Source organism: Neovison vison, chromosome 11 (genome assembly GCF_020171115.1).
Source record: "Neovison vison isolate M4711 chromosome 11, ASM_NN_V1, whole genome shotgun sequence".
Taxonomy (NCBI): domain Eukaryota; kingdom Metazoa; phylum Chordata; class Mammalia; order Carnivora; family Mustelidae; genus Neogale; species Neogale vison.
Window position 1 is genome coordinate 33,297,794 of NC_058101.1, and position 25,870 is coordinate 33,323,663.

Below are 25,870 nucleotides of genomic sequence, written 5' to 3' on the forward strand. Positions count from 1 at the left end.
TGAGCCTATTAGAATATAGAGGGAAATTAGCTCCCTGGGTAGCTATGAAAGGGGACAGGAACGTTCAGACCTTAACGAGAAGAAAGAGGTTGGGGAAGGTGCTCTTCCCCCACCACCTGACCGGGCCTTGGGTTGCTGTATCCTGTGTCAAGGAGTCAGCAGAGACTTGTTGATTGTCAACCACATGCAAACAAGGGCTCCTGGAGAAGAGTCGTCTGACTTCCCGCCCCCAGGGACGTGCTGATATGGGCAGTTAAATATTGTCTCCTCAGGGAGGAGCCTCAGCCCCCACTCTTTGGTGTTACATTATCACACCAGAAGTCAGAGAGTCCGTTGAAAAGTTAAAATTTTTTAGAAAAAAGTGAAGGTAAGTTAAAAGCAAAAAGGCCACAGGGACACTGGTGTGGCTCGGTCCGTTAAGCGTCTGCATTTGGCTCAGGTCGGAATCTCAGGGTCCTGGGATGGAGTCCCACGTTGGTTCCCTACTCAGTGGGGGGCCTGCTCTCTCTCTCTCCCTCCCTCTGCCCCTCCCCCTGCTTGTACCCTTCTTGTGTTCTCTCTGTCCCTCTCTCTCACTGTCAAATAAATTCTTAAAAAAAAAAAAAAAAGTAAAAAGCCACAGAAGGAAATGATCTTTGGATCAGGAATATGAAAAGCTGAGACATTATTGAAAGAAGGAAGATGTTAGGGAACTGTCTTCCCAGAGAAGGTGGCAGGTTAGGGCCAGCACCCTGGTTTAGAAAGCTTGTGGTCAGCACGGGGTGAGAGAGCTCCCGAGGGAGGGTGGATGTAAAATACCATACATCATCTCATTTAAGACCCCACTGAATGCAAGATGCAACAGTATTCTGTATTCCACTAAAAAGGAAAAAAAAAAAAACGCTGCAAATCATAATTGCCCCTTAGAATTCTCTTTGAACAAGCAAATATGAAAAAATGTGGGTCTTAGAATCATAAAATGTGGTAATTTTAGAAAATAACTTCCAAAGTAAAATAATTACAACATGTTAAAAATACCTTGAGACGTTCTAAGTGCCAAATATACAGAAATATACTACTGACATCATTAAAGGACTTCCTACTTTTTAAAAAGCACATTTAGGATTATCTCAATTTATCTTTACCTCTCCCAACAAATATTAATTTTCCCACTTTATGGACAAAGAGGTTGAAATCAGGACAGGCAAAGCCTGGGGCAGAGCTAGAATTATAATTCAAGCCTTTCGACTCTAGATGTAGTTTATTACCCTTTTCACCCAAAAAATACAGTCAGTTTGCACAGTTCATTGTAGTTACTTTCTATAAAGTCACTGTCGACACTGAATTAGCAAATCCTGAAGCGTCACCCCTCGGGGAAATACAGAGCTGGGTTTCTGAGGACCTCTGGTCACATTTTTTTCAACAGATCGATGCATATTTATGTATGTTTTTGTTTAAAGAGACCTAATAGCGTTGTCGGAATGACACAACTCAAAGCCAGCCGCACTGTATCCTGCTGTGTATAAGGCTTACCCGACCCATGTTTTCTCCCTGAGGCTCATCGCAGCCTTCCTGCACACGGGAGCACCAGACAGCCCTCCAGCTCTGCGCTCAGGGTCCCTTTTAAATGGCGAGCCCACCAACGAAAAGCCCACAAATATGAAAAACGTGGCACACAGAGAGATCATTTGCTACAGCGCAAGAGCTGAAACAGGCAGAGAGTTCCCTTGTCCGACCTCAGCTGGGAGAGAGCGCATCGGGCTACTGGGGTTTTCGGTGACCTGCAGGTGTCTGCCAGAGCCCCACATGCGTGCGTGGACACGATGCTTACAAATGCATGGTAGCAAGCTGGCCAGCTGGAAAGGGTGGATCATGAGGATGGACTACTAACTTGAGGGTACAAACCAGAAAACTCACCTTGGATTAGGCAGCTCTGATCCTTTTAGTCCACAGTTGTCATTTCCTAAGAAGATTTTAAAAAGATAAATCAGGAATGCCAGGCTTTTTTGTTTTTGTTTTTTTGACAGAGATATCACAAGTAGGCGGAGAGGCAGGCAGAGAGAGAGGAGGAAGCAGGCCTTCCACGGAGCAGAGAGCCTGATGCGGGGCTCGATCCCAGGACCCTGGGATCATGACCTGAGCTGAAGGCAGAGGCTTTAACCCACTGAGCCACCCAGGTGTCCCAGGAATGCCAGGTTTTTGGATAACTAATTTTGCAACAGCTAAATCCTGGAGTGAAAGCAGTTTGGCCATGCTGGGGCCCTCTCTCCAGACCCCCGCTCACACGCGTCCATGAGGGCTTGTGCAGAAACATTCAGGGCGGCTTCAGGTCCGCAGAAGCATGGGGATTCTAAGGAGAAGGAAGACCCAGGAGTGTATTCTGAGTAAGAACCTGGAGCAAATGATAGGAACAGAGGAGTACAGGATTGAGTTCTCTTCATTAGAAATCGGTAGGTCATCACAACTCTTGCTAGGGCCATGAGATGGAGGGAGACAGAGTGATGTGTGAGGAAAGAGAATGGGTTTGTAGTCAAACCTGAGTTTGGATTTCTGCTATTTGCTCCCTATGTATCGCCCTCGACCCGCAAGGACAAAAAGAAGCCCCAGTTCAGATGTATCTTCTCTCTTCCTCTGTTTCCGCAAGTCTACACACTTACATACTTTTACATGGCCAATCAGCGAGCAGGGTACAGGAGGGAGCGAAGCAGGCTGTGCACCTAAACGAACAACTTCGCTAGCAACCAATGCTGTTTACTTCCTCTTTGGGCGTCCCGCTTAGTCTCACGAGGCAATCCTAACCTGGCAACTAGCCAGGCGCCATCTTTTAATGGTGGAGGCTGCCCTGGCCAGGGGCCTGCCTCCGACATCTCCCCCTTTTTTCTTTTATGGCAGGGATCGTGCCTGTCTTAGGTTGTCAGTGGCGGGGAATATCCTTACCCGTCATCAGACGGCAGATATCAATGATCTGCGTCCTGTCTTAGGTTGGTATATTTCCCCCACCAATCTTACCCGTCGTTGACTACCGATCCAGCATACTTAGCCACACTTGGGGGGATGTTTCAGACTCGATGGCTAACAAGGCCTGCACCATGGCTTGCTGTTGCCTATGTTGCTGTTGCCTCCAAATTTGCAGTTTCCTTGCTAGTAGGATCAAGCCCACTACGAGGATTGTCATCAGACCAATTACGCTAGCCCATTGTTTCGTAAAGGTTAACACATCTTGCAATGTTTTGATTGTCTCTGGGAGGGTTGCTAGCTCAACTCTGGTGTTATTTATCCTTGTTATGCCTAGTAGCAGGTGCTGAGTGTAGTTTTGGAATTCTGCGGACTAATTCCCTCGCAAGTATTGGGAGAGCTGTCGGGAGACATTCTGTAAGTCACTCATATTAGTATAGGCTATGGGAGTTACACAAATTGCCGGGAAGGGTGCTATACCTCCCAGTCCCAATAGGGCCCCCAATATGTCCACTTGTTCTTGAACCAAATCCACTCTCTGGTTGACTATCAGGATTCCTGCTTGCAGATGTGCATTGATCTGAGTCTGTGTTTGAAGGGCAGCCGCCGTTCCTTCTGCAAGGGTGTTCACAGCTTCCGCAGTGGGTATAGTTGCAGCAAGCGAGACTGCTGCTGCCGTGGCAGCTGCTGTAGATATAGCCAATGCTGTCACAACGGCGGCTGTGATACCAAAATCTCTCTTCTTTCTGAATAGCACCACCGGTAACTTGTCCTTTGGAATGGAAACTGGGATAGGAACATGGGTAGGGATATGCATAATCACAGCCAGCTTGAAGGCCGTGACATTCCAGCACTGGGAAAGATAGCAATTCTTAGTGCAATTCAACGTATCATTCAGCTCGCTAGCATTTGTTACGAGGAAAAGGAACGGTGGCGAGACGCATATGGGAGTGGGCTGATAAGTAATATTACCGGGGCAAGAGACATTAACTGTTGTCCCAAAGGTACTAGAGTCATTTTGTTTATAAGAACAGTTGAGGAATTTGCCACCATTTAACGTGGACACTGCTGAGATATCAGTACATGCTCCTAGCAAGTTACAGACCTGCCATGCATCAAAGGGAGAGGAGGGATTGCCTTGCTTAGGATTTTGAAAGGAATAATTGTACCCTGTAAAGGTATTATTTTTGTAAGTAGGAAAGCGTGGAGTGAATGTAAAGCTATGCATTTCATTGATGTAAACTGAGCGTGAAAGACCCTTCCCCCAGTTGTTAATTATTTAACTGCTCTTTTGCCTTTCTGTAACCGCTTGGCTTTTAGGGTGTGACACTGGTCTCCTGTTTGAACAAGATACCTTCTGCTAATAGCCGAGGCATAGTCACGTAGGCAGGGGGCCGCATAGTCACATAGGCAGGATGCTTCTCTGCTGAGTAATAAGGTCCAGCTCCCCCTTCCCGCCTTTTTCTTCGCGCGCGGGTCCTCCAAAGCCAATCCGCAAACACCAAGTATGCCTTTTTCAAATGTTCAAATTGTCAGCCAATCAGCTCCGCCCCATCCAAAACTTGTTTGTATCTGTCTATAAAAATCCTGCACCACCCCAGCCTGGTGTGCTCAGCTAGCAGGAGCTGCTGACCACCCGCAGGCGCCTGCGCTACAATAAAGAACCTCTTGCTGCTTGCATCCTGTGGCAGTGTTGAATTCTTGGGTAAGGGGATCCGCGGGTCTTTCATGCGCAAGGTACTCTGACATCCAGACCACTCTGGTGGCCATACCCTGTTATTGGTGCACCTGGGCAACTTAAAAGGTTGATATGGCCCCGAGGCATTAATAGGTTTCACAGGGGCCAAACCCTGGATCACAGGTGGTCCCACTGAAGTATGTTTATCAAGCCTTCATCTAGGAACCATGGAGCCGCCTTTTCCACTGTATTCAAAAAGGCCCGAGCAGTTTTTGCTTTTAGTGGAGTTCCATTGGCTTTCAGCAGGTCTTTTAAAGACCCTTCCAACCGCACTTTAGCTACTTCAGATCCTATTATGAACACACAGACAACAGACGCGGACGTTAAAGACACTAACTAGCACATTAACTTTTTACACGCATATACTTCAGTCGACCTTTACTCCCCGCTTTACCGCGGAATTCCCACTTTTGAACGTGGCTAATGTCCCCGCTTACCTGTGGATTACCTTGCAAGATTCCTTTATTTAGTTCCCGGGTTTCAGCACCATTTATCGCCTCGACCCGCAAGGACGAAAAGAAGCCCCAGTTCAGATGTATCTTCTCTCTTCCTCTGTTTCCGCAAGTCTACACACTTATATACGTTTACATGACCAATCAGCGAGCAGGGTACAGGAGGGAGCGAAGCAGGCTGTGCACCTAAACGAACAACTTCGCTAGCAACCAATGCTGTTTACTTCCTCTTTGGGCGTCCCGCTTAGTCTCACGAGGCAATTCTAACCTGGCAACTAGCCAGGCGCCATCTTTTAATGGCAGAGGTTGCCGTGGCCAGGGGGCCTGCCTCCGACATCTATGGTTCTTGGCAACTCCCTTAACCATTCTGAGCCTCAGTTTCTTCTTTCTGTACAGTGAGGTTAATAATACTGTTGGAATGTTGGAAGTATTACCTTCACTAAACTAGCAACTGAGGGTCTCCCAGATCTGCCAGTAAGTTCAACACACAGCAACTTTAAGTGAGTGAGAGAAACTGTCCTGCACCCAGTAATACGGAAATCTTAAGTGGTGTCCTTCGATTTTAAGTAGTAGTCTTATCGTGTGAAGAGGTCAGCACCCAGCCAGTTACCCAGGTTAGCAACCTCAGAAGCACCTGCCACACTTAACGTCACATCAGCCTCCTTCTGGACTCTACCTCTCAGATGCCCATCACTTTGGGTTCCTCCTCTCCCCACTCTTCATCCGGGCCTATCTCAGCACGGACACATGCAGTAGCCACTCACCTCCTCCCAGACTCCAGCGTCTCCCCTGCTGAAAAGCCCCAGATCCTCCGTGGCTGACAAGCCTCTACAGGTTTCACATGGTCTGTAAATTCCAGCTCCCATTATGACACCTGGGGACCTTCGCTTCGTGATTCTTTTCCTGTCCCTTTTTGGGGACTTGACTCCGTATGCCAAGCATTCCAACCCCAGTGGACAACTGGGGATTCCTGAGCAGCCTGACACTGGCTTCTGGTCTTCTTTTACTCTTGCTATTCCTCCCAGCTCAAGGACATATTCTCCTTCTCCCCACTTGAAAAACTCCTACTCATCCTTCAGGACCCAATTCAGCTGACTCTCGCCTCTGTAACAAATTCTTCCCCCAGTTCCCAGGCAGGACTAACCACTTCCCGTAGTACCTCATGCATACTTCTGTGATAGTCCGTGTTGGGGAAGATTTTTACTCTTTCTGTCTCTCCCGAGTGTTCTGATAGGAGGAGAGACAGGCTGTATAAGCTCGAGGACAGAGATGACACACCAGCTGTGTGTCCCAGATCTGAGCCCAGTGTCAGGCCTGTTGTGGCATCTCCACAGGTCAGTGAAATTCCACGGAGACGAGACATTGTCCTAAGCAGAAGCATAACGGTGCCTCTGTAAGGCTGAGGACTACTGGAAGCTTATGGTTCACTTCTACGTAGTTACAGTTCAAGAGCTTAGACTTTACAGACACTATGTGAAAAGGACACTTAAAGATACAAGCGCATAGGTGGCATGGTAAATAATTTCATTGTAAATAATTTGAGTCTCCCTCTAAAATCATAGATATGGTGTATTTTGTAAAAACAGTGATATAGCAAAGTAGAGTAATTAATGCTAGAGAAGCCCTGATCAAGATTTTAATGTAATGATCTGCAGTGAAAATTAGATCCTCAAGAGCCAAGCATTCTTCATGTGGGAAAACACAGAATTGGAGCAGATTTCCTGGGAAGAACTTTCTAGTTTTTACTTTCTAGTCTAACAACGAAGTCAGTTAAGTGACCTCCAAGGAATTCACTAGGCTCCTACTCGTAAAATGAGACCAGCCTACGTTGGGCACTGTTTACTGGACACTTTCTGCTTTACAATAACTATATACAGTGGGTAATTATCCCCGTTTTACAGATGAGGTAACAGAGGCTGAGTAACTTGCCCAGAATCAGACCATTCCTAGTGCCAGAGGAAGTACATTAAGGAGAAAAAAGTACCCAAGAATTACTTTAGGACCCATTTCCACGTCTTTCTGTCCACTAAGTGGTATTTACTGCCTGAGAATGTGTTGAAGACCCTGTCTGTGTGGCTTTAATGACCTTAACCCTGACTATGACGCCATCAAGCCATCCAGGCTAGGGGGCCCGTCTGTTTCTGAGAGTCGCGCATTCATCTGGATGTCTTAGATACCCAGTGGAGCATTTGTAACCCATTTCTCTCAGGTTTTATTGACACCAAAGGTCTTCCTAACTTGCTTTTTTCCTCCCAGTCATTCTGCTCTTTCCCAGATTCTCTGGTGTGTGTGCTAAAATGCTATTACGGGGTGGGCAGGTGGCAGAAATTGTAATTATTGATATCAGGATTGATAGTAGGAACATTTGAGGTACCTTTCTGTTCTCCCCTTTAATAGATGTTTTTACGGTTTTTGGTTCCTCAGGTAGTGTCTCGTTAAACCTGGTAGGTGTATCTGCCTTTCCTTTGCAGAGTGCGTAAGTGAGTATATGAGACCCACCCAGTGGGCCTGAGGTGGTAGCTTCTGCATCAGCAAGAGTGACGTGCTTAATATTCAGAACGAGCATGAGGACGCAGTTAGATGAGGAGGCGTCTGGGATATAATCAGCTCCTTGAGGATCCTGCTGCTCCTTTGCTGGAAGCCCTGACCTCACTGTCTCATCCCTTGAAAGCCAAAGGCGCAGTGTCTGCCCTGGACTGCAGGAATCCTGCAGAGAGCACAGGCCCCTTGCTCCTCATCTCCAGGGGCCCCTGAGTTCACTGGGAAAGTCCACAGCCTGTGCACAGAGCCACGGGCTAACAGGACAGCAGGGCAAAAGGACAAGAGGTTTTCCGTGATTTTCTTCTCAGTGACCAGGGCTTCTCCCAGGAGACAGCACGATGTAGCTGTGGGTCAGGGTACTATCTTTCCTGCCACTTCCTTCCCTCTTGAATAGACACCCCTGTCTCTACTTTCCACTGACTTTATTTTTCTTTTCATCAGAAAGGTTTCATTTGATTCTGCAGCTTCCCATGTAAAAATCTGGGCAGCCCTCCAGAGAGCCACAGTAGGGAGTGACGTTCCAAATCTGTCACTGCAGAGACATGCTCCAGCCCTGGCCTGGGCGGGGCCTGGAGGCCTCTGCCTTGTGGGGATCAGGGCCAGGGACGGGCAGGGAAGGACCGGGGTGGGGGGCCCGAAGAGGTGACTCAGAGGCCCCAGCACTGTGCCCAGTGGCTGTTTCTGTTTTGTAACTGGCTAAATATGAGCTTTGTCTTGGCCTCCTGGCCTTTAGCCTTGTGCCCGGATAGCACCCTATGGACCCACTTGCTCCTACCTCAAGTAAATGCGCACAAAATTCCGATTTCTTCCAACATTTGAATCAGCTGGCCTTGCTCATCGCTTAGCGCTGCTACCTAAATACTGGGAGTGTGGAGAATGGGAGATCTGGCCTCCATGCCTTTCCAGGGCTGTACAGACAGCACTGAAGGTAATGTATGCCAAAGGAAGGGGAGGCGGCAAATACATCAACATTCTTCAGACAGCTTTTAAATTATTATTATAATACATGCCCCCTGTAGAAACTTTTTAAAACTGGTTTACCAGGATTGGTGGTAATAGCTACCATAATCCTATTCCTAAAATGTAATCATTGTCAATTATTATTATTAACACATTGATCTATTTCTTTCTAATCTCTTTATGTATATAATTATTCATAACATGGTTGAGGTCACGTTGAATATTCAGTTTTATAAGCATTTTAGTGCTTCATTTAAACATTTTTTAATAAAATTCTTTTTTTAAGATTTATTTGAGGGAGCGTGTGTGTGCATGCAAGCAAGGGCAGGGGAGAGGGAGGGAGAGAATCTCCAGGCTCCCGCTGAGCTTGGAGCCTGACACGGGGCTCGATCTCAGGCCCCTGAGATCATGACCTGAGCTTGAAACCAAGAGTCGGCACTTAACTGGCTGAGCCACCCAGGGACCCCTTCATAAACATCATCATGACTATAAAATATGTGGGTAAGGGGTCAAAAGATGTTTCATGCAAATGCTCATCAGTCAGCGAGTTATTTGCAAATTTTACTAAAACTTCCAAATTAAATCCAGAGTAATACCTTGCCCGTGTCACTTGGCAAACACTGGCGTGTGGACAGCTGCGTTTGGTTCCCACCACAAACCAAGAAGGACAAAGTGCTGCTGTTGGGAACCTCACGCACAGCCCCAGGGGCGGGACACCAGACACAGAAGTTTCCTGGAGTCCCACAAGCCACACAGCGAGCGAAAACCGGAACTCAAGCAGCAGACAGTTTTGTGTCTCCACTAGCTTCTCAGAACCCCTGCTTTCCCCCCCCAGTTAATGCCATTAACAGAAGATTCATTCTTTCCCGCTGTGGTGTCAGTAAAATGGGTTAGACCTTTTTTTCTTTTCTTTCTTTTTTTTTTTTTTAATTATTTATTTAAGTGATTAATTAACATATATTTTTTTCAGTGGTATGGATCTGTGATTCATCAGTCTGATCTAACACCCAGGGCTCATTACATCACGGGCGCCCTTCTTAATGTCCATCACCCAGTCACCTCCCCCACAACCTTCCTTCCATCAGCCCTCAGTTTGTTTCCTAAGATTAAGAGTCTCTTGATTTGTCTCCCTCTCTGGTTTCGTCTTGTTTCATTTTTTTTTTTTGTCTCTTCCCCTGTGCTCCTGTTTTGTTTATTAAATTCCTCATATCAGCAAGATCCTATGATACTTACCTTTCCCTGATTGACTTATGTCACTTCGCATAATACCCTCTAGTTCCATCCACGTTGTTGCAAACAGCAAGATTTCATTCTCTTTTATGGCTGACAGTATTGCATTGTCTATTGTGGTGTGTACCACATCATCTTTGTCCATTCTTCTGTCGATGGACATATACGTCCTTTCCATAATTTGGTTACTGTGGACATTGCTGCTGTAGCGTAGGGGTGCACGTGCCCCTTCAGATCCCTACGTTTGTATCCTTGGGGTAAATGTGGGTTAAACTTTTAAAAGGCTGCTGAAATTAGAGGTACTTGACAGGTTTTATTGAACTTTGCTTTGACAAAAGGCCTACTCCAAACTGATCATCTGTATGCATGACTTCTTTTCATTGACTTTCTGGTTGTTCAGCAAGTGCTTCTCCAATTTGAAGACTGTATTCAAGGACTGTAAGACACAGGTCCAGAAGGATGGTTATGTAAGAAAACACTTTTTTTTTTTTTTTGACAAAAAGAAAAAATTCTTAAGCTGCTTATACTTGGTGTCATTCATTTTCTTCAAAGGGACGTTGATGTACATTTTGATTGGTTATGTTACAGTGTGATGACACCTAAAAAATCCAGCTTTTCAACAGTGTGGACAAGGATGGTAACCTCTGTTTACCATCTTTAAAAAGAAAAAAAAAAGTGAGAAAAAATGCAGAAGGCAGAAAGTGATACTTTAAATTTGGGGTTTAGATTACATATTTGTTATTTTCTCTAATGTGACAAAAACAGCCTAAGAAAATCCACAGCTGAGACAGATAGTGGCAGTAATTCCCATGAATTAGGTTATTAACTAAGCTACCAAGACCTTTAAAAGCAATTAGTTAATACTGCTCCTGAAAGGGCTCTAATAGAAATCTCAAGATGTAGGAATTGTTTATGCAGTGGTACAAAAAATGTCAGGGTTCCATGTTGGGTTAATACCTGTTCAGTTTTATTGTAATTATTTAATGAATCTATGAGATTGAGCTTCAGAAAATTAGCGCAACAGTTAACGAAAGATACCGTAACTGAATCTGCACGGGGCCGGCTCCGTGGGAACCCCAGGCAGCTGTGTCCACGTAGGGAAGCAGGTTTATAGCACAGGGCCCTCCTGCTTACTGCAGAGCTAGGAGTGAATCCGTCCTTAAAAACGTGTATTGTATTATTGATTTAAAACTGGTGAAACGGGGCGCCTGGGTGGCTCAGTGGGTTAAGCCGCTGCCTTCGGCTCAGGTCATGATCTCAGGGTCCTGGGATCAAGTCCCGCATCGGGCTCTCTGCTTGGCAGGGAGCCTGCTTCCTCCTCTCTCTCTCTCTGCCTGTCTCTCTGCCTACTTGTGATCTCTCTCTGTCAAATAAATAAATAAAATCTTTAAAAAAAAAAAACAAAAAACTGGTGAAACATTAGTTTGCAGTACCCTGATTTTAAAAAGCATCACTGGATGCTAATGTTACAACTTGAGTCAAAGAAAACAAGAGAACGTCTCTTCTGTGAGTGGTTGTTGACCCAAATTCATCTCAGAGTGACTGTGACTTAAAAGTGTTCAGTGGGGGGCACCTGGGTGGCTCAGTAGGTTAAGCAACTGCCTTCAGCTCAGGTCATGATCCCGGAGTCCTGAGATCGAGCCCCACGTCAGGCTCCCAGCTCCAACGGGAGTCTGCTTCTCCCTCTGACCTTCTCGCCTCTGATGTTCTCTCTTACTGTCTCTCTCTCAAATAAATAAATAAAATCTTAAAAAAAAAAGAAAAAAGTTTTTAGTGAATTGTGCTGAGCCCTAAAAATTCTCCCCAAACCGTAGCATCTGTTCTGTATTTACAAACTGAAATAACTACGGATGTCAAAAGAAAGAAGATTCCGTTTCCTTTAGAAAATAATTTTTTTTTTTTTTTAGAAGTTTGCATCAAAACTCTTTTTAAACTCGAAGCCTCTCATTTTCTTGTCACAGGATAGCTCCTGTGTAATTCTCGCCCTTTCTTGCCCGCAGTGCCCTGCCAAACCGTTCTGGATTACCTGAAGACTGTGCTACAGCACCATAACCAGCTCCTGGTCCCGCAGCCCGCCGAGCAGCCCACCGAGGTAGGTGTCTGGCAAAAAGGGAGATGTGGGTCCCTCGAAATTTCCTTAAGACGAAGCTTCTTGATAGCGTACAGGGTCCACCCGAGCACGTTGGCTAGTGAGACACTGTTGGCTTCCTGAGGTTTGGGGTTCTTAGTACCAGTGGGGGAAGAGCACGCACGTACCCAGACTCCCCAAGATTGAACGCTGTACGCAGACGGGGGAGATAAAGAAACAGCAGTTCGAACAGTGGAGACCAGTCGGAAGGCTTTCTTTCGGGAAAGGCTGAAATGGAGACACCAAGCTGCCCTTCTCTGACAGAGCCAGTGTTCCAGAAAGCACCTTGCTCTCAGGCACCTCCCACACCGAGTGGGCTTCTCGAGTGTGAGATGGAGGTCTTCCGGACACTGGGCTCCAGATCTTTTCTTCCTCTGGACCGCAACAGAAGCTACCGTAGTCTCTTCCAAAGTGCAGGAGCGATGACCTGTTCTGAGAGCGGCAGGTCAGTGGAAACATGGTACATTCCTACAAGATTCTCAAGGCTCGGTTTGGAATATGTGTTACTTTCATCTTACGAATTTTAGAACCTAAATCCAGTGAAAGAAGGAATTGCCGGGGTTAGGAACATCTTGGACTGATAACAGTAGATAAGTTCTTTTCTCGTAGTTAAGTTTCCCTCCCTTGGCAAGGTGAGTCGTTCGTGCTGGTGACGGCAGGCCGTTGACCCTCTGTTACCTCACCATCACGTAGCCTTCCTCACTCCGTGTCTATTAAAACCATCTCAAGGCTCCATCCTTGTGGGTACCACTTCATAGATCCAGCAGCAAACCTACTCTTCCCACCCTGACCCCAGGCCTCCCTTGCAGGAGAAGTATGAGCACTTGCTCCTTTCCACATTTCTGCATGTAAGAGAGACCGCGGGATGGAAAGGTGGGAGCCAATCTGGGATGCATTGAAACCCTCTTACCCCCAGGTGCAGCGTGAGACCCGTTTGGCTGTCACTCCCTTCCCCTGAAGTTTGGAGAAGCTATTTCGAAGGTCTCTGTGCCTATCCTCCAGCCCCCATCCCTGGTCCCACCACCCTATCTCTTGAATTTAGCCAAAAAGTAAGCGATACCAAGTTGAACTCAATCCAGTGACTTCTGCCACACTGATTTCTACCTTCCTGCACACCTGGCGCCCCCATCCAGGAAGCAGCACCCCTCCCTCCCCTTTGCTGACGCCCACCCCCACCCCCATCTGCCCTTTCATCTCTGCTGCCCACCCCCCCAGCAGCCTCTGTCAGCCCTTGACTGTCCCACACTGCATCTGGCTCCGGGAAGGTGGGACACCAGTCTCACCCCACGGGCATCCCCTTCCCTCGTTGTCCGCCGCCCTTCCCCCGCCCAGTCGTGTTCTTCTCTGAACACCAGCTACGTGCAGGTCAACAAGTCCCAGATGAAGATCTGGGCTACCAGTCTCCAGCCTGCCTGACCAACAGTGGGACACCTTGCACCCTCGAACTCCCAGCACGGCCTCTGACTACCCATCCCTACCCTGGTTTTCTCTCCAGTAAAGGCAGCACCAACCCCCGCAGAAATTTCTGAGGCATCACGGACTCCTCCCTCCTCCTCATTCCTGACATCTGCTTGTTTTATAGTTACCTTGAGTAGTCTCCCTCCTCCCTGCCTCCTTCCTCTTTGTACCTGGACTATTAGGATGGATTCTTTTCCTTTCTCCACACTGGAAGGTTAATTTTCTAAACTACAGATCCAAAATGAATGTCACACATTTAAAATCCTTTCACTGCTGCCTAGAATAGGGTCCACATTTCTGAACTTAACCTTTCTATTGTGCAAAAAAAAAAAACACTTCCAAAAAGCCCACTTCTTCCAAGAAGCTCTCCCTGATTGCCATACTCTCTCTGTGTTCACAGAGTAATTCAGAATTTACTTAAATATTAATGCATGCGTAGGTCTTCCATTTGTTTGTGAGTTTAAATACATTTTACTGAGCGCTGTTCATTTTGGTTTTTTCCAAGTGACTCATAGATCAAAGTTTAATAACCTGTTGGTGACTAATTGAGGAGAATATGCCATCAGGATTCTATAGAAACGTAAAAATAGGTGACAGATCTACATTTCCTCTGCATAGGAATATTTAAGCTTTTATTACCCATCATCATCGTTATTATGCTGTTTTTACTGTCATTTCAGGCACATGGACATTTTCTCATTAGTATTATTGATCACATTTTATTTCTGTTAACTATGCTTAAATAGTGTGGTAAATCTCGTCCGTAACAGGGAGCATTTGAGTTGTTTGGGGCTGTAAATGACTTTCTTCTTTCTTTTCCTTTTTCTTGACGAAAATTGCCTCCAAATGGTATTTCTACACTTACGGAGACTTTCATTTTATGGAGAGCTGTTGAGCTCTTCTGTAGAAGTGGATTCTTTCTAAGGATTCGAGAAAGCTCCTTCCTTGGGCTGTGAGCTCCCTCATCTCAGACAGCTCTCATCCTGAAACGGACTTGACTCTGGTCTTAAGGGCAGGCTCTGAACTCCGGGACCAAGTTCCCAGCTCTGCTTTTGCCTTGTGAGACCTTGGGAAAGGATTTAACATCCTCGGCCAAACCGCTGCAGGAATCCTGTCTTGCCCGATGAGCTTGCACAACATTAGGGGCGCCTGGGTGGCTCGGTCAGTTAATCATCTGCCTTCGGCTCAGGTCATGATCCCAGCATCCTGGGATGGAGCCCAGCTCAGCGGGGAGCCTGCTTCTCCTTCTCCCTCTGCCCCTCCCCCTGCTTATACTGTCACTCATTCTCTCAAATAAATAAAATCTTTAAAAAAAACTTGTACAGGGGCGCCTGGGTGGCTCAGTGGGTTAAGCCGCTGCCTTCAGCTCAGGTCATGATCTCAGGGTCCTGGGATCGAGTCCCGCATCGGGCTCTCTGCTCAGCAGGGGGCCTGCTTCCCTTCCTCTCTCTCTGCCTGCCTCTCTGCCTACTTGTGATCTCTCTCTGTCAAATAAATAAATAAAATCTTTAAAAAAAAAAAAAAAAACTTGTACAACTTTAAAGAAATAGTAGGTTTAACAACCAGCTGCTCGGGCTGCAGTTCTGAGGCTGAGGTGTACTTACAAGAACCATAACTGAGAAGATGGTCTTACACTAAGGACTGACAGACGCTCTCTGTCCCCAGTACCCCTTTTTTAATAGCCCCTTTCTTTGTTCTCCTTGAAGTTCTTTAATTTTGCCAATTAATAATTCATCAGAAGCTCTGTCCAAGTGGCACAGCAGTAACAGTAGAACAGAGAAGAGAGGAAAGAAAAAACTCTCCGGAGGCGCCTGGGTGGCTCAGTGGGTTAAAGCCTCTGCCTTCCGCTCAGGTCATCATCCCAGGGTCCTGGGATCGAGCCCTGCATCAAGGCTCTCTGCTCAGCGGGGAGCCTGCTTCCTCCTCTCTCTGCCTGCCTCTGCCTGCTTGTGATCTCTGTATGTCAAATAAATAAATAAAATCTTTAAAAAAAAAAAAAAAAACGAAAGAGAGAAAAAGCTCTTCACGGCATCAAGTAAAGCTGACTGGAAACCCCCGCCCTCCTGGGCTTATCTCCCGGTGGGGAGACGGGCAGTCTCCTCCCCCCACACCTGCAAGCTGGGATTGTTGTCCTTGCATTGACAGAAAGAGCTGCAGTGCTGATGTGAGGGGAGCCGCCTCCCAGCCCAGCTCTGCCTTTGCAGCAGTGGCACCCCTGTGAGGGCCAAAGAGGCCGGGGCTGCGGGGCACCGGGGGCTGGCCTCAGGCTATGCATCTCTGGCTCTGGAGATGGTGACAGTCACTAGAGATGTTCCTCCACAGAAATACTCTTGACACAGCCTGGGGTCTGAGGCACCCAGTCCTGTATGCCACCTTCCCCAGGCCCCCCGCCCCCAGCTGCCCTGAGGACTGAGGACACAGAGAATCAGAACCCCGTAACCCCTTCTTCATTCCCGGTGCATGGGAAGCAGGAGAATTCTCCTGCTTGCTCTCAGCCTCCTCCTCCCTGCCGTGCCCATCTGTTCCTCCTCTTTGGGAAGGACATCCCAGCTCACCTGGGAGTCACCTTGGCTCCTCCGTCCCCCACAGCCTGGCTCACCGAATTCTGCGTCTTTTCCTCCTTGCTTCTCCATTGCACCACCACAGACTCCGTCGTCCACCCCCGCACACCCCCACAGCCCGGCTCCCCCCTCGTGCGGTCAAGAGGCAGCCTCGGCTGAGGAAAGTTTGGAACCTCTGGGCTCTTGCCCGTCTTTTGATCATAGCACCAGAGCCAAGGGTTGGTTTCTGCCCCCACGTATTCACATCTTAAACCCGTGATAATTTAGTTCTTCCTGTTTTACAAACAGGGAGGCTTTGGTTCAACCCGTTGAAGTCACTTACTCAAGAAACACAAATAAGACCCGAACCAAGACACGGTTCCAACTCCAGCTGCTCTAAACGCAGAGCACAGCTCGTGTGTCTCTCAACTGCCTCCCTTCAGAAGGCAACTGAGTCACATACAACCGGTTGAAGGAAGTGGGCCCCTGGGCTGGTGACTTTGCTTGAGTGGGACTCCACGGCCACCGCAGAGACAAACGGGCCGCCTCCTCCCTGTCGGCCGCTGGGCCGCTGGCCCTTCTCAGGGCTTCGCTGACGGCACTTCCTGTCAGACCCAAACAGCGCCAAATTTATCACCTGGAGTAAATCTGCAGAGTTGTAAAACCGAATGAGTTTTTCCTTCTTTATTTTGTACACCTTAATTACTAGGGAAGGACTACATTAAAACTGAGATCATGGGTTAATTAATTTGTCCCGGACTGTAGAATTTTATGGACAACCAGAACTAAAGTAATGGTTGTGTAGGTGGATTTGACTAAACATGGCTTATAAATGTTACAGAAATTCCTGTAATTAGTCCCACTGCTGCAATTGAGCCTGGGAATTTTATAGCAGACATAAATTAAGAAGATGAAAAGGAAGAAAAATTTTGAGTTGACACAGTGGCATTTGCAGAAGCTATCATTTGAGGAAACCTGGTTTGCGTTATTATTATTATTATTAATGATGACTTTTGGGGAGGTTTTCGCAGTCCCCCTCCCTTTCAACATTCACTTTTTAAAAAAAACGCCGTTTCCACTGTTACGCGATGGCTATCGGGTGTTCGGTGAATTAAACACAAGTAGTACCTTACCAAAATAGACCACCAGCATCATTTCTAAAAATACTTAACCGCCAACCAGAGGATGAAGAGACCTGTTTGATCACACTCTTCAAAGTCATTTTTGCATATTTGAATAGATTGAAAGGGAAAGTTACGGGTTATATTTAAATAGTGTTCCCTGTCATTGGATCTTGACACATTTTAACCTACCTGTTAAAATGCAAGTTATAAATAGCTCCTCTTTCAAAGGTGTTCATTATACCTCATTGGCTCTTGTTACAGAAAATGCAAATGTAATTTGAAAAGTGCCCGTTCTGAGTGCGAGCAATTACCTGTGCTCTTCAATACCTGGTTCATTGTCAGCCCAGCCACTTGGTTAAAAAGCGTGTTTGCCTTTGAAATGGAGATCGCCTCCACCGGCTGGCCAGCTCGCTGGCTGGCTGGCCAGGCTGGTTAAGTAGCTAATGAGAAAATACTTGGCTTTTCCAGGGAAGCAAGCAGCTGCTGAACAACTATCCTGTCTACATAACGAGCAAACAGTGGGACGAGGCTGTAAATTCTTCCAAGAAAGACGGGCGACGGCTCCTTCGATATCTCATCAGATTTGTTTTCACAACCGATGAGCTTAAGTACTCATGCGGCCTTGGGAAAAGGAAAAGGTCAGTGCAGTCAGGAGAGACAGGTCCTGAAAGACGCCCTCTGGATCCAGTTAAAGTAACATGCCTCCGAGGTACTGCATCCTTCCGCTCAGTGTCGCCATCTGTGATCTCATTTCACCGCATTGGCTGTGGCTCTCCCGTGCAAGTGTTCAGCCTTGACTGTATTTTGGTTTTGCCCGCTGAGACCTCTCTAGGCTTCATGTGGCCCATCTACTCGGTATCGAGAAGTTCTTTAAAAAACCTCCGTTTGCTTTAGCCTTGGCATTCTCACTTCCCGGCCCATAAACATTGCATAGCACCTCATGTCTCACGCTTTGAATTCCGATTTTCTTTGCTGCCACAGAAGGCCCCCTCTAGCCAACCTGGAGCGTGGGTGATCGCACAGAGGAAGGGAAGATGGGGAGCTCTTTAAGAATTAGGAAAATGAGAGACCTCGTTTCCGTTTGTAGCCTGGGCCCCCTCCCCTCCCCCAGCTACCTTCTCAAGAGGACTTGCCCCCAACTCCTTCGATTTATTTAGAGTTAATTTTCCTGAATACTGGGGTGCCTAAAGTATCGGGTTGCCCAATCAGACTTTATTCTGTTAGTTTTTTTAAAGTCTCTTTATTAAAAATATTGCTCTGATGGTACCTTTCCTCAGTACAAGCAGCTGATGACTTCGCAGCTGACCCACACTGGTAGGCCAGTCAGAGGATGAGGGCGAGGGTCAGGAGGCAGACAGTTGGTTCAGCGGGTGCAGATAAACACAGCCTCAGACAGGTAGAAGCATTCGAGGGCCAACAGGAACACTGTTCACACCTGAAAAATTTCGTATCAAAAAGCTCAAGTACTAACCTGTATATTTCAGTAGTCATTTTATTGGTTGGAAAAACTTAATTTACTCCGGACAGGGGAACAAAATATTTCCTGGCAAGGAAGTCACAGTGAGGAGATATTATTGCTGATAAGGCCTTGGTGTACAGCAAGGACACTCCAGCATCCCCTCCTGGGATGCCCGCGGTGCTCTGCAACAGTAGTTTGCCTGAGGCACAGGGAGACTCTTAGCAGCTGAAATTTCCTCAGGCCTACTGCAAGCTTCTGACTGAGCAGGGCTGGAGCTGGAGAAGGGGGAGCTGCACTGCCGCTCATCACAGCACCCCTTCCCCCCCCCCAGGTGATTTTAGTGCAGGTGGCCTGGCCTTGAGGGAACCATCTGGAATGGAAGCACCTCAGTCAGCTAGGCATCCAGAGCACCCCCTGTTGGTCAGTCTGAAAATTCCACTTACTTGCAGTGGGTGATGGGGATTCCAGGGTCTGTCTTAGCAAACTCACCACAGTTTCCTTCATTCCTCAACAGCATCAGAGCTGACAGTTACTCCCCCCAGAGTAAAAGAGACCTCTGTGAGCTTGGGGCTCTCCTGGGAACACTGTACTCCACAAAGGTGCTCTGGGGCCTGTAAGGGGAGTCAGGACAAGAGGCCTCACCACTGTATCCCTTTCCAGAAATTGTTACTCAACGTTTTACGTTTTAAGCAGCGAGTGAGTGAAACTGAGGGATTAACATACACCCCAAAGCTCTCGTGCCTTGCCCTGAGAATGTCGCCTGACCCCCCTGTGACACGGGTAGAGTCCGGGTGGGCTAATCAGCTTCTGTATCCTCCAGCTCAAGCCTCATTAGGTGCCACACCCGCAGGCCTCCAGGTGGAGGATGCCCCTGGGTGGAGAACACAGAGGCAGAAAACAGTGGTGGTCTGTGTGGGGGCAGCTGGGCCAGACATTTATAGGCTTGTCCCCAAAGCTGAGCTTCTAGGGCCTTCCTGTGACCCAGATTCCTTTCATAAAGGCTCCCGGGGTGGAGGTCCATGTTGGGTGAGCAAGATTAGAGCAGCCAAGGAAACTTCAGACACTGGACACTTTAGTGATGGAAAATGGGGTGCTTGGGATGGAACCAAACTCCAGGCTGACCGCTTCCGAAGGTGGTTTGACCCTAGGGGGAAGAGGGCCTGTGAAGATGCGTCCTGTCTGTGTAACAGAACGAGCTCTCAGTAGTCTGTGCCACAGTATCAGAGAAGGCCCTGTGTCAGCAGTGGCCGCCGAGAAGAGAGGGGAGGCCGACAGACATCACAGAGCAGCACGGTCCCAGAGGTGCGGGGTCAGGGCGCCCTCATCCATTAGCCCGTATTTCCTTGTGTTGATAGGAGTGGGGGATCAGAGACGGGGAAACTGCAGCAGTTAGTGGATACCTACTGAATACAGTAGGGGTGGGAGGGGTAGGAAGAGGACTAGGGAGTTATCCTGCAGTGTTTCCCAGGCCTGCCCCCTAAGCTAAGCCGTTTGAGTCCGGCAGTTTTGCAGGATGAGTTGCTGAGTAAACACTGTTCATTCCCTTGAGTAAGGCCGCCAGGGCTGGGACTCTGGTGAGGCGAGCGAGGCTCTCACGTCAGGCACAGAATCGAAGGGGCTGTCCCTGGCTCTCTGCTAAGCTACAGGCTGCCTGTGGAGATGGGCACGGTTCAGTTCCTGAGATCACTGGGGTCTGGGTACTTAAACAGCATCAGCCTCTCCTAAGTGCAAGTAGGGCCAGGATTTCACCCAGTCATTTCAGACAGTTCCAGCCCTAAAACTGGACCTGTTGTCTTGTAGAGGGAGCAGGGCTGGAGAAGAAACAGTGTGTAATTAACAGTCACCTTGGACTGTTCTGCCCAGTCAGCTGTGCAAAAAGCAAGGAATTTGACAAAACTTTTTCCAAAATGCTCACTTCAGTTTACAAATGTCCATATCAAAATAGCGAGGCAGGAGTCCTGCACGTGCCCTAACCCCATGAGAAAACAGAAGAAAGGATCGCGTGAGCTCGACCCAAAGGGAGGCTGAGTCTGTCTCATCGGAGTCTCGGTTCCTTTTTATACATTCACCCTTCTGGGCATGCTAATTGCTTTCTGGTGAAATTAAAAATTTAGAGGAAATCGCATTTAAGAAATATCTGCCAGTACATGTGTGGATATCCCAATCAGAGAAATAAGTATGACCTATAATACATGTAAAGAACGTGGAAACCTCTTCTGAACCAAAATCCAGGCAGTTTCTCAGCCCCTGAGATTTTGTTATCCTGTGAACTTCATCTGCCAAACAGTAGCTGGTCAAAGAGCACCATGCTAGTGAGATGGGGGAAACACCGAAAATTCTCAAGATGTGAGCAGATACCGATGTAGGTTTGAAATGCACCGTGACTTTGTCTCCACGGTGTATAGTCCATGTTATAAATCAGATCTGCCTATCATTCCACTAGCCAGTGTTCCTTAGAGGATCACCTTCTCACTTCACGTGATTTTTTACTTTTGCACAAGAGTAGACGACTTCCATGTAATCAGCTGAGTCTAAGAAGTGACATCATCATAGCATTACATTGGATTTCCCATAAAGCTTTTCCTGTAGAGCTTCTGTAAATGTGTAAGCAGCCTGTCCGTCCTCTTCTGCAAAAACCAGCTGTTTTTCTCTCTCTCTTTATTGTTGTGTATATTCCCACAGAATTCATTAGGATGCACTGTACCTCCAACCCCGACTGGTGGATGCCCTCGGAGGAGCAGATAAACAAAGTGTTCAGCGACGCCGTGGGGCACGCCCGGCAGGGGCGGGCGGTGGGGACTTTCCTGCACAACGGCGGCTCGTTCTATGAAGGGATCGACCACCAGGCTTCCCAGGATGAGGTCTTCAATAAAAATTCCCAGGATGGGTCCGGGGATTAGTGGACAGAATCTTGACACTGGAGCAGCTGGTCCTCACGAGTTCCAGTTGTCCACATCCTGTTACCCTCACCTGCGAGTCCAAAGCACGTCCTTCTGCCAGACTTGACACATCTCAAACCTTAAGTCTCTGACCTACTGCCACCATTCCCAAACAGGAATCCATTTTAGGGTTTTTTGGGAAGTCTATGGAACCTACAATAGGCTTTCAGGAGATTACAAAAAGCAAAGAACCACAATTGCGTTGAATTGATTGCTAGCTAGACAGTGAGGCTGAAAACAATAGGGGAGCTCCTGGTCACGTCTCCGAAACCTTCACGTAAGCTCTGCTTCCCGAGCAGAGCCGGTCCCCATGGAAGGCCGGGTTAGAGTAGAGAAGACAGAGACATGGAGTTATTTTAAGGGACAACAAACAAACATTCTCTTACTTTAATTCAAATAAGTTGTCTTTATATTTTCCAAAGACCTGAATTCCTACTTCTCAGCAAAGACATAGGATAAGTGACACTGTGCTGTCTCAGCATTGACAAAGCCTCTGAAAAACCCAGAGAAAAGAGGTCACTGCTAGGCAATGATTCATTGGAAATCAGGTGGGGTTTTTTCCAGTTATTTTAGAATAACTGAAAAAATAGAATAACCCCCCCCGCCGCCAAAAAAATTTTTATTATGTTGATCAAAAAGGCACTACATGATCTCTGGAGTTTACAAACAGTAAGTTTTCGTTATGTCAGTCAAGAAATCTCCAAAGATCCAAAACGCTTTTCAAACGCTTGATTTCGTAGGTTCATAGACCCACAGTTTCCATAGCCTTAACTCAGACTTTGTTGATGCAATGCCAAAGTGATGGGTTGAGCAATGAGAGTTTTAACCACTCGGCTGTTCGGCGCACTGAAGACCGAACAAGTGGTGTGACTGATGGTATTCACTGAATTGACCAGATGTTCGGGAATTGTGTACACACAGCTTCAAGGCCATTCTGACAACTATGCAATGGGCTTGTCTGTAATTGCTCTGAAATGTGAGGGTCTTTCTCTGAGTAGATCTTTAGAATTTGCATAAATTTTTGTTTCTTATTGTCACTGATGAAAATGTTTCATCCCAACTGTTTTGCTGTTTGGCATCTCCTTCCCGCCCAACCCCCGCCCCGCAATGTAGTTCCCTTGAACTACAAGCTCTGGCTAAGTTCACACTAAACTCCCACTTGTTTCCTCCAGTTTAATTGGTTGAGCTCCTTCTGTGAATGACTACTGTCTTCAGGAGCATTCCTTACGTACAAACTACAGGGATACCAGAATCTGTTTCTGAGGACTTCCGGGTTGGCTGGCGGGAGCAGCCTCCTCTATCTCATTTAATCCGATTGTTACGTTCTTTGTGGAGCCTAGCGCTCAGTGGGCAGAAGTGACTGAAGGCTATTAATGTCGTCTACAGACATGACTAAGGGTTTTGAAAATTGGTTGGAAATTCATTTAAAGTTCATGAGCATTTTGTAACCATTTTTTGTGAGACAGTAAATTATCCTTTATGTTCAGTAGTTAGCATCAACTATATACATGGTCCTGGAAATAGGCCCGTCTTGAGCTTTTGTTAGGATTATGAGTTTCATCCATTGAAAGGTTTAATGTTTATAGAGATGGTCCTTTGTCTGATCTGTTCGGTGGTGTGGGAAGAACTAACAGTTCAATCCTGTTTTGGGCAAGTTGGCTAACATTTGTGAGTAAAGGAAATGATAAGAGCAAATGTGATGTTGGTTAGGGGAACCAAGAGACAGAGAAGGAGATTCTTCAAGGAGTTTTCAGAGGTCTGAGAAGTCAATACTTTACAAGATCCTTTGGTGACAGGAAATCTTGGTCTGATGCAAACTGTCACCATAAGCATGTTACCTTTGTCTTTTTTGCATTAGGCTTTAGTTATCCTTACCACTAAGGACAATGTCTTTTTTTTTCCCCCCTTTAGCAACAGTATTTGACCGTTGCTCAAAAAACTCCTGTCTTGTCCCTGTAAGCTTGAAAGTGTGGCATGTCTCCCCATCTAAGCGTTGTCGTAGATCTCTGTGTTGTGCTGGTCTAGACTGAGGTGTTTGATGAGAGCATCTCTGCCCTCACTCTCCATAGCCTTGTGTCGTACATGCTTAAAGATGAAGGGCTAGTGGGGCGCCTGGGTGGCTCAGTGGGTTAAAGCCTCTGCTTTCGGCTCAGGTCATGATCTCAGGGTCCTGGGATCGAGCCCCGCATCAGCTCTCTGGTCCGTGGGGAGCCTGCTTCCCTTCCTCTCTCTCTGCCTGTGATCTCAGTCTGTCAAATAAATAAATAAAATATTAAAAAAAAAAAAAAAAGATGAAGGGCTCACACCAGTGCTGTGAGAGAGGGTGATGGGAACCTTCAGTTTGGCTGTAGTTAGCATCACCTGAGAGGGCTGCTAGGGTAGATCTGCCTCCCAAACCACAGGGTCACACACAGTCTTTGCTCCACAGGCACACCTGGTCTCCCTCCACTCCCTCCTCCCGGGTGAATTATTTCTCTAGCGTCTGTTTTCCAGTGTTCCACAACGCTGGCCATCTCTTAGCACTTGAGGAGACCAAGACCCAGGAAGATCACTGGCTTCCTCAGCCTTGCACAGCCAGTTCGAATCCCTCTCCTGGACCCAGGGCCTCGGGTCAGTTGCCCTGGATCAGGTGTTCCATGACCTTCTTTGCCATGTGTGTGTCTGTCTGTCTGTCCAGATCCTGTGATCCTGGCCACTACCTGAGCTGCACACTGACCGTCCCTGGGGGCGCGGCCCAGCATCTGCGGAGACACCCACCATCACCTCTCCTTGGTGTGCGGTCTGGGCCACTTTCTGAGCTCTCCGGCTGCTTCACGGTGGGGGCCTCATGGTCACCTCACTTTCAGATCAGGGCTCGCAAAGGACGTTGACGGATTTGTGGTGAGACCGGTGTGCCCTCGACAGAGCGAGACTGTAAAAACTCACCCCCAGGAAGCTCAGATGCTGTCGCTGCTCTGTCTTCCTTCCTGTTCTCTCTGGAGACCTGAGGGGGCTCTCGTTTTCTTGAGTTGATTCTCTACCTTTCATTGGCAGTTGGACAGGTTGCTTGTGACTAGAAGCTCCGTTTCGTATCAGCTTGTAGAATCATCCTTGAGTCATTTTAGGACTGGCACAAAATGGGTCAAGTTAAAGCCGCTCAGGACGCAGCTGTGCTCCACGGCCCTGGTGAGAGAGGGAGGACCCAGGCCGGGCCTGGCACGGAAGGTGTGGCTTGGCATCGTACCTGTCCGAGGTGTGTTCCCTGAGCGCGGCGATCAGGAGAGTCTTCGACAGTGACAGTGTCTTGACGTGTCTCGTGACTTCCCAAATTAAGACGATATCACAGAGAGGATGCCTGCTTTTCAAACTGACGGGAAGGCCCAGGTGCAGTTCCGCTGGGCTCGGGACAACCCTCCCGTGGCCCATGTCAGAGGACGTAGGCCAGGAAGCTGCAGAGGGGAGCACTGTCATGGGAGCAGTTTTACCAGAAGCACAATTCTCATGGTCTCTGGAAGGTACGCTGCTCACAGTGTCATGGTTTAGTCAGCCCAGTGTTAAGTTCAATGCTTGAGGAAATCTGTAAACGCGGAAGAGTATACCTTCCATTTTTACTTGAAAGTATTTCATCCGGCCCTGAAACCTGGGCATCTCTCTGTTAGCGTTCCCAATTTCTGCCGCAGGGTTCAGGTTCCTGTCACCATTGGTGTTTCATTAGGTTTTACTAGGGAATGGAGGGGACCAGTGACAGTGTGTGCAAAAAAAAAATGGCTGCCCTCTCCTTCGGTGAGGGAACTGAGAGATGGATGCGGCTACTTCACAGCTGTAGAGCACATGGATGAATTTATATTCTGGATCTTTCTTGGCCCTTCATCAGCCATAAACACATTGACCTAAGAGATTTATCAGGATTATAGAGGTATAAATTGTTACCGTGTATTATTTGATCCAACTACTCCTTGTGTCAGATGTGTGGAATGGTTTCTGTAGCCCAGTAGCCGTTCTTACAATAGCAGACATTCTCCCCAAGTCTAGACAAAAATATAGTCTTGGGATCCTGCAGGTTCGTGATTTCTACATTTTCCTACCACCTTTCATGTCTTGTCCTCCCTCCGGTTGCTCTCAGAAAACGGATGGGGCATCACGTGAGATGAAACATGCACGATTTTCAGAAAAGCAAACCTAAATTTGCCCTCATTTGGATTTTGTCATACAGCTTGTGCTCCAGAATCTCAACCTGCTGCCCACTGACTACCTCCTTAGTTTTTTCTCAGATTTCAGTCGCTTGTTAAGATCTCGTTCTCGGATAACTGTATTTTTAGAAAAGATTTAAACCGAACTTTTCTCATTCCGTGGTATGTCATTTCACAGTACAGATCTATAATTTTTGA

The 25,870-nt window shown here is 47.4% G+C and overlaps 1 protein-coding gene across 2 annotated transcripts in view; it reads left to right on the forward strand.

The window, feature by feature from the left end:
- BEND4 (BEN domain containing 4) overlaps positions 1-23,038 on the forward strand; it is a 34,834-nt gene extending 11,796 nt beyond the window's left edge. The window contains exons 3-5 of one of the 2 annotated variants that reach the window (XM_044224236.1): positions 11,856-11,947; positions 17,574-17,814; positions 21,247-23,038. In XM_044224236.1, the coding sequence (XP_044080171.1) occupies positions 11,856-11,947; positions 17,574-17,814; positions 21,247-21,464 (551 nt within the window). In that variant the 3' untranslated portion in view covers positions 21,465-23,038. The remainder of the gene's footprint in view (positions 1-11,855; positions 11,948-17,573; positions 17,815-21,246) is intronic. The other variant, XM_044224237.1, reaches the window with a different exon arrangement.
- Positions 23,039-25,870: the final 2,832 nt, after the last annotated feature.